This window comes from Octopus bimaculoides, chromosome 17 (assembly GCF_001194135.2).
Source record: "Octopus bimaculoides isolate UCB-OBI-ISO-001 chromosome 17, ASM119413v2, whole genome shotgun sequence".
In the NCBI taxonomy this organism is placed as follows: Eukaryota; Metazoa; Mollusca; class Cephalopoda; order Octopoda; family Octopodidae; genus Octopus; species Octopus bimaculoides.
Window position 1 is genome coordinate 7,222,156 of NC_068997.1, and position 8,901 is coordinate 7,231,056.

General features: G+C 37.1%; 1 protein-coding gene across 1 annotated transcript in view; it reads left to right on the top strand.

Moving 5' to 3' along the window:
- The first annotated feature begins 1,632 nt into the window (after positions 1-1,632).
- The window catches only part of LOC106874043 (integrator complex subunit 3), a 48,995-nt gene continuing 41,726 nt past the window's right edge, over positions 1,633-8,901 (top strand). Inside the window, exons 1-3 of the mRNA XM_014921606.2 lie at positions 1,633-2,250; positions 7,391-7,474; positions 8,077-8,160. Of these exons, the coding sequence (XP_014777092.1) occupies positions 2,176-2,250; positions 7,391-7,474; positions 8,077-8,160 (243 nt within the window). The 5' untranslated portion in view covers positions 1,633-2,175. The remainder of the gene's footprint in view (positions 2,251-7,390; positions 7,475-8,076; positions 8,161-8,901) is intronic.

An 8,901-nucleotide genomic window follows, 5' to 3' on the forward strand; every position in this document is an offset into this window, starting at 1 on the left:
ATTCCCAACATAAGATCTTGGACATAACCTTCACTGCTTCAGACATCATAGCAGCAATAAATGAGGTCAAATACTATTCTGCCGTAGGCCCTGATAGATTCCCCGCTAGTCTCATGAAGGAATGTAGACACCAACTTGCAGTCCCTCTGACCAGATAGCTACACCAGACTCCAATCTGATTTGGCAGAGTTTCTACAGCTGGATGCCCTTCCTAATGCCAACCACTCCGAGAGTGTAGTGGGTGCTTTTACGTGCCACCGGCACAAAGTCCAGTCAGGTAGTACTGGCAACGGCCACGCTCGAAATGGTGTATTTGACGTGCCACCTGCACAAGAGCCAGTCCAGCGGTACTGGTAACGAACTCGCTTGAATGTCTTTTCACGTGCCACTGGCACAAGTGCGTGAATAAAATACAAATAGAACGGCCTATCAAAAATGTTAAATATAAATGGCTAAAAATTCAAAAACTACCAAAAACCTAATAGACAAATATAAAATAAGTAAAGGTAAAATATGTATATACTTGTTCCGTAACCAACGCTTCTTTATTATATATATATATGTGGTTGGCGTTAGGAAGGGCATCCAGCTGTAGAAACTCTGCCAAATTTAGATTGGAGCCTGGTGTTGCCATCCGGTTTCACCAGTCCTCAGTCAAGTCGTCCAACCCATGCTAGCATGGAAAGCGGATGTTAAACGATGATGATGATGATGATGATATATATATATATCAGTTTCTGATTGAGGTCCACAATGTCACAGATGAGGTCTCAGAAACAGGAACACCAATGGAGTGCCAGTTAATAATGAAGTCAAACCAAAAAGTTATATTTTGAAATCATTTAACACATGTTTCAGGTCTGTTTAATATATAAAAGGAAGTGCCTCGAATATGTAAGACCATCCTCAGTTAAGTAGGTTGGGTTAGAACCCAAGCTGTGTCCTCATGAAGTGCATTTGCATATTTCAGGACTCCAAAATTGTATGGAGGTTTTATTTGTTTAAGAGTTGAAAAATACTGGAAAATAGATTTTTTGGGGTAATTACATATTAAAACAGAAGATTGCAAAAACTTTTTTTGGCATTATTTATTCTCCATTTCACATTTTTCATTTTTTAATATGAGTTTACAAAGGCAAACATGTAAGGCATCATCTATTTGAAATTCATCAAACAGAGAATTAAAACAATACCAAATTTACATGGAGGGGAAACTTTAAGTAAAGTTTCATCCACGTGTAAATTTTGTATTATTTTAATGTACCTGTTTTTCCTAGATGTACATCTTTGCAACTCCTATTTGGAAATGAAACACGTGTAAAGGGGAATGAATGTCAAAATATTTCTCCATCATCTGTTTTGACACACACACACACACACACACACACACACATATATATATATATATATGTGTGTGTGTGTGTGTGTGTGTGTGGTTTGTGAGATAATTGGAAATTTCAAAAATTGAATTGCGTTCAACATATATTTTCAGCTGCTTCTGAGAATGTATGTTGAGATCAAATTATGATCATAAACGGTAACAATTACATAGCGCGCGTTCAGATACAGTCACGCACATATAGACAGACATACGTATGGAGAGCGGATGCTTGTTTATTGGTGGAAAAAAGTTTATCAAGGAACTCAAATATGCTCACACCGTCCAAGTACCATAAACTAGATTTCGATCTCTTCTCTTTTACATTCATCATTGTTTGAAATATTTAAAAAAAATGAAATTTACTTATTTCTTTGCAAAATATCAATTACAAGATGATTAAGATATGTAACGAAATATCAATTTGTTATATGAAAAATATTTTGTTAACATTTTCTATGGAGCAATATCCGTTTATAACAGCACTCGAACCAAATTACGACTCAGGCATGCTCTTAGTTTGATTTTTAAAAAATATATTTACTTCTTTAAGAAACAATTTCTTTCAAAACCTGTCTCTAATTTATAATATATCTTTAATTAAGAAGAAAAACAAAAAATTACACTATTTTACTATAAATAAATAACATCGAATCTTAGAGACGTCGGTGGTAATCTGTTGAGGTCTTTATTTTCTGATTTCTCTCCTAATAACAGAAATGAAGACCTGATTTTTATTAATTAATTCTGTCAGATATAAAAGTATTCGTGTGAGTGAAGAAAAACAAATAAAAGATATGGAAAAAGAGAAAATTCCCGGATCCAGATTAATATTTTCGTCCGTTTTAGAACCGAAGGATGATCTCGAAGAGGTATTTATATCAATTGACCTATAATAATAATAAGAATAATAATAATTATTTTAAACAAACCTAAGCTACACTCTTAAAACTGACAAATTATTTCCCTCTAAAATATTTATCAATCTTCTTAATTACTTATTGACATTCTGGTCGTTGTTCTTATTTTTTAATTAAATTTTCTATATTTTTCTCCTTTTCTCCTTTTTTCATTTCCTCTTTTATTATTTCTTTTTCGTTTCTAAAACTATAAAAGCTCTCATTCTTTAATGATAGTTTGCTTATGATTTTTCGACCGCCCTTCAATTTGTTCTCAGTAAATTTTAAAACCTTAATTGCATTCAGACTCAACGGTCTTTATGGACACAGTACCAGTAATATGCTGTAATTGATTCACTCGGAAATCTCTGTCCTGTATGAATTTGTTATGCCTGGGAAAGACTTCTAATTCTCGTCTTATTTCTTTAGAATAAAGTTTATAGCTACACAAATATGAAATGTGTCCACCACTTGATTTCTATTCTTCGTTTGGTCGGAGCCATTTCATTTGTTTTGTTATTGACTTTTGGGAAAGGCATGAATGTTATCTAATATCGTTTTATTTCTCTTATGAATCAGAAGTTTTATTCAATAAAGCAGAATAATAGATAAGTGTCAGTTAAGCCATATTCCAAATTAAGTTTTGCTTCTGTGGTTGGAGACATATCATATGTGCAACTTGTCTCTTTTTTTTTCTTCCCTTTCTCATTCATTGTTTCTTATCCACCAAGATACCAGCTTGCCACGTTTCCTTTTATATTAAATAGAAGAATGGGTCAGCCTTTAAAATAGAAGGAAACTGAAATGTAACGTTCGTAAACAAAAGCGGAACTTGAAAATATAGAGCGATAGCTGTTTTTTTATTATATGAGATAGTAACGTCCTATCTTGGTCGCTGTCTCCCGTGAAAAGAGTCCTTATTTATTGTTGTCTCATAGAGGTGAAGCAATAATTTATGTTCAGGTGAGCTGAGTTTATGACCTGGTTTCAATTACCAGAGAAAAATAAAAAAGAAAAACATCAATGTCACAACATTATCGTTCTGCTGTTGCAAAGTCAAACCGTTTCGATATTATTTACTTTATCTTCCAACCATCGTTCTTTAAGTCGATAAAATAGATACCTGTTATGTACTTATGATGCAGGGTTCAAGCGACTGCCCCCTTCCCCACCAATGGACTTCTAATGTTAGAAATTAGTGTGATGAGTTGGCAGAAGCAGTGAGTCATCCTCATCATTTAGCGTCCGTTTTCCATGCTGGCATGGGTTGGACGGCTTGACTGGGACTGCACCAGGCTCCAGTCTATTTTGGCTGAGTTTTTACAGCCGGATGCCCTTCCTAATATCATAGAGTGTACTGGGTGTCTTTTATGTGTCACTAGCATGGGTGCCTTCTGAGTGTCACTGGCACAGGTGCCTTTCATGTGTCTCTGACACTGGCCACAGCTATGATTTCACTAAGCTTGATGTGTCTCCTCAAGCACATCAAAATCTTGGTCACTTGTCATTGCCTCCATGAGACTCAACATCCGAAGATCATTTATTGCTGAATTAATTCTACCCCTGTTTTATTTTTGAAACTTCTTAGGTCCCTTTCGTCCATCCAAGGTTGATAAAAGGGGTAACAAGTCATTGCAGTACACTATAAGCCATGTTCTACAAATTTGTGTGTTATGTTAATGTAGGATAAAAATATTTCTTATTTGTGCCCTTGAAAGAGTGAAAGACCTCCATCCAGGAATCACCAAGTTGCCCCATATAGATAGAACTTATGAAAACAAAACTTTAGAGTGATCCATGAATTCCACACATCACATATAACATGTATGATGGTAATCTCTTGTGGTCCAAGGTAGATGGTTCTGCAATATCTTGCTGAAGCACCTGCATGAATGATTTGTTTATAGCGATCGCATGTATGTGCTGTATATTATTAGCTCAGTTCCTCCATCAACTCGATGTTGCTTGAACATGTCCGGTGTTGAAGTGATTTGTAGAACAGTGTGAGCTGAAGTGTTTTACTAAAGAACACAACTTAGTCCAGTGATTGAAACCCCAGTCATGAGTGCAACACCACATAACATGGATATATATGGCTGCAAATTGGTCAAGCTGTAAGAGCAATGAATAAATTGCCTTGTGGTATTCATTCTCGCACCCTTTGTTCTGAGTTCGAGTTGTGCTGGGGTCAAGTTTTTCATCTTTTCAGTGTTGATAGGGTGGGGCATATTTTCTCCCTCTCCCTCTGGAATTGGCTGTCATTAAATCAGTCCTTGAAAGTGATGGGTTCTGCTGCCAGGTTTCAAGATGCCCACGATGTGCCAGATGTCTATTCCCCAGTGACTTGATCAGGAGTTGATGTCCCAATGGAAATCATATGACATACAGTGTACAGTTCATTTAGTTTATCAGATTATTTTGATCTGCTCAAAGCTGGAGGGAGAGGTTATTCTAATCTGAGTAAGTTTAGTTGCAATACCCTAATCAGGGCTCAGTGAATAGACCTACAGTATGTAAGTAGCCAGGTGAATGATTGAGAGCAACTCATAGGTTATCCAGATTGAATATGTGTAGTGGAGGATGTGCGAGATAATATATTGGTCATTGCATCTTAGCTTTTAGTGTATTTTCAATTTTTTACTGCAATGCTGAGAAATCAACAAATTTTTGAGTCAAGTTATATTGTGAGCATCTGTTCTGTATTAATCGAAATTAGACGGAAAGATTTACTAATTTGCAATGTTCATGGGTATGGTTATGTGTTTAAAGCTTTTGATTTCCCTGATTGTATTGGATCAATAAATTGTTACATAATCCATGAAAAGCCTAGGTATATTTTTTGCTCTCCAGAGCTCAGTCAAACCGTCCAACATATGCCAGCATGGAAAGCGGACGTTAAATGATGATGATGATGATGAGACAGAGGGGAATTTCTGATAGAGAAAATAACACTTTCAGATTAACTTTTATGAATTTAAAAATGTGTCCAAAATCTTTTGGCTCTTGAGTTGCTTTTCTAACTGTCTCTTGATTTACAATAAAATAGTACATATAGCAGAGTATTGAGTTCTATTTCTTGTATTTGTTTTACCAAACCTATATACATTGTGTGTGTGTGTATGTACACACACACATATATGAATGTATATATATATATATATATATATATATATATATATATATATATTAGGTTGGCAACTAAGCTCCTGCCGTTTTTTAAAAATTTAAATTTTTTAAAAGGTTTAATAAAAAATGACAACTAATTAATCAATAGTGTATTCACCCTTGTTGCTTACAACTTCTTCCCAACGTTTAATAAAATTTTCAATACCTCGTTGGTAGAAATCACCCAATTTCAACTCAAAAAATTAATCCAACCAAGCTCTGAATTCTGCATCAGTATTGAACGAAACTCCACGCATAGCATTTGAAAGAGATTGAAAGATGTGGAAATCCGTTGGTGCCAAATCAGGAGAGTACGGTGGGTGTAGCAGCACTTCCCAGTCATTCATTTGAATGGCTTCCTTGGTCATATTGGCGATATGAGGACAGGTGTTATCGTGCAGTAGAAGAACTCCATGCTGACGATTAGGTCTTTTCTCTTGAATAGCCGTGTTGAGTCGTTCCATCTGTTGAACATAGAGTTCCATGTTGACAGTTTGGTTCTGTTCAAGCAATTCGTAATGGATAATCCCTTCCCAGTTCCACCATACACACAACTTTGTTTTATGCGGATGAAGTTCTTGTTTCACGCGTGGTGTCGCTTGTTTACCTGGGCTAAGCTATTCCTTACGCTGCTACATATTGATGTACAGGCACCATTTTTCGTCACCAGTAATAATTCGGTAAAGAAAATCATTGCTTGTGTCCATGGGTTGAGCAGTGACGAGCAAGCAAACCAGTGGTGATTGTGGCTTGTTGATTTTTGTTGTTGTCACTTAAAGCGAACCTTTCCCATCGAGTGAAGATGCTTCTCTATAGCAGTATGGGATCATTCCATTTTCTCTGACAATTCCTTTGTCGTTTGACGAGAATCTTTGTGCAAAAGTTGGTTTAATCGCTCTTCATCGAACTCAACTGGATGGCCAGAATGAGGTGCGTCTTTGAGGTCAAAATTTCCGTTTTTGAACTTGGCATACCAATCACGAGCGGTTCTTTCAGCTATGGCACCCTCTCCAGACACAGCATAAATGTCGCGAGCAGCTTTTGCAACCTTAGAACCTTGATTAAAAGCAAAAAGAATGAGGTGTTGAAAATGCTCGTTTTTCTTAACTTGGACATTCCATTTTAATGATCTGAAAATAAACAAAAATTAACCAAAATTAACTAGAAAAAAGAAAAAAAATAGATTCCAAAATGATTCAAAAATAGAATTCTCGAGAAAAATAGATTCCAAAATTAAAAAAAGGGCGGGAACTTAGTTCTCAACCCAATATATACACATACACATATGTATGTGTATACGTATATTCATCCATGTATACATTTATACACACATATATATATGATTATATATATGTGTGTATGTGTATATGTCCACTCGTGTGTACGTAGTAGTGCATGGCAGCATGCACTGTAACCGAGTGTTGTTGCATCCCCCATTTGTTTGTGAACCCTTTGTACCACTCATACGTAAGCCTTCCAACCCATGGGTCTGTCTAGGGTAGTCATTGATGGTGAGGGTTTTAAGAGGTGGGGGTGCAAATCCTACCTTAACCTCTTTTAGTTAAAACATGCAGAGGAAATGTTGGGTCCCCACACAGCACAAGAGCAACAGGAAATGAAGTGTTTTGCTAAAGAGCACAACATCCTGCCTGGTCTGCGAATTGAACCCATGATCAAGCAGTTGTGAGTGTAACACCCTAACCACTAGGCCATGTGCCTTCACATACACACATGTATGCATGTGTGTGTGTATGTATACATACATATAAATATGCTACACACCTATACACACAAACATACACACACACACACTATCAAGTTTAAACTGGAGGAAAGTTCTGCTCAGTGCTTTGTTATCTATATCCCAAAGAGGTGAGAAATTTAAGCGAACCCTAGCGCCATGCTTTCTTTTCACTGGATTACTTGTTTTCTATTAATTCTGTTGCAGAAGTGTGAAAGATTCTATGCAGTGTTGACCAGTATCACAAATGGACTCTCAGAAAGAGAATGCAATGATGCATTAAATGCCCATGTAAGTATCCTACAACCAGACCTATTTTGATCAATTTCTAGGCCTTTTTTCACATTAAACAGATGCTAGAGCCTGACTGGCTCCCATGCCGGTGGTGTGTAAAAAGCACCATTCAAGTGTGGCTGATGCCAGTACTGCTTGATAGGCCCGCATGCTGGTGGCACATAAAAGCACCATTCAGGTGTGGTCAATGCCAGTTCTGCCTGACTGGCCCTTGTGCAGGTGGCGCATAAAAAAGCACCCACTACACTCTTGGAGTGGTTGGCATTAGGAAGGGCATCCAGCTATAGAAACTTTGCCAGATCAGATTGGAGCCTGGTGCAGACTTCTGGCTTGCCAGCCCTCAGTCAAACCGTCCAACCCATGCCAGCATGGAAAGTAGACATTAAATGATGATGATGAATTCTTCAATTCTTTAATTTTTGAAAATTATTTCTCAACACATTTATATTTATCGAAAGATATAAGAAAGTATGGTTTCCAAAAGGTTAGAGATTAATGCATGGAATCCATAAGTGATCCATTCATTTAAATGGATTCACATTTATAATCTTTGAAGTTTTTTTTATTAATTTCTTGTATGTTTTTTTTTTCTCTTCCAGGTGGGGAAAGGCCCAAACCAACATGAAGAAATCCAGCTGGGCCAGTTATATGCCATACTTGTTGAACCTAAAATGGCAGCTAAGGTAAAGAGTGATTTGTAGCTCCAAGTTATTTCTGATTGAACAGTTTCCTGTCCTGCAGGTAGCTGATTGTTATTGTTTAGCACTAATCCAGTTGAGCAATGGTGAAGAAGGCACACAGCTACGACTGTCCCTTCTGGTCTTCAGACATGGCGTACTCGTGGTTACATTATGTGAAGGTGCATGGCTTACTGATTAAGAGCATTTGGCTCATGATCAAAAGGTCATGAGTTCAATTCCCAGCAGCACATTGTGTCCTTGAGCAAGACACTTTACTTCATGTTGCTCCAGTCCACCTAGCTGGCAAAAATGAGTTGTACCAGGAATTCAAAGGGCCTGCCTTGTCCCATCCTGCATCATGTGTTAAGGGTATGTGTCTGTGGAGTACTCAGTCATTTGCTTGTTAATTTCACGAGCAGGCTGTTTCATTGATTGAATCAACTGGAACACTTGTGACCGATGGAGCACCAAGACGACAACCACGGCAATGATTGTAATATATCTTTTTGTTTAAGATGGTATTATGTATTCTAGTTGCTTTTTCTAGTGAATTATACAACCATGTAGAGGCGTTCTCATTGGTTTCTAGATAGTTGATTGAATTCATGTAATCCATGCTATATATATATATATATATATATATATATAAGGCGCAGGAGTGGCTGTGTGGTAAGTAGCTTGCTTACGAACCACATGGTTCCGGGTTCAGTCCCACTGCATGGCACCTTGGGCAAGTATCTTCTA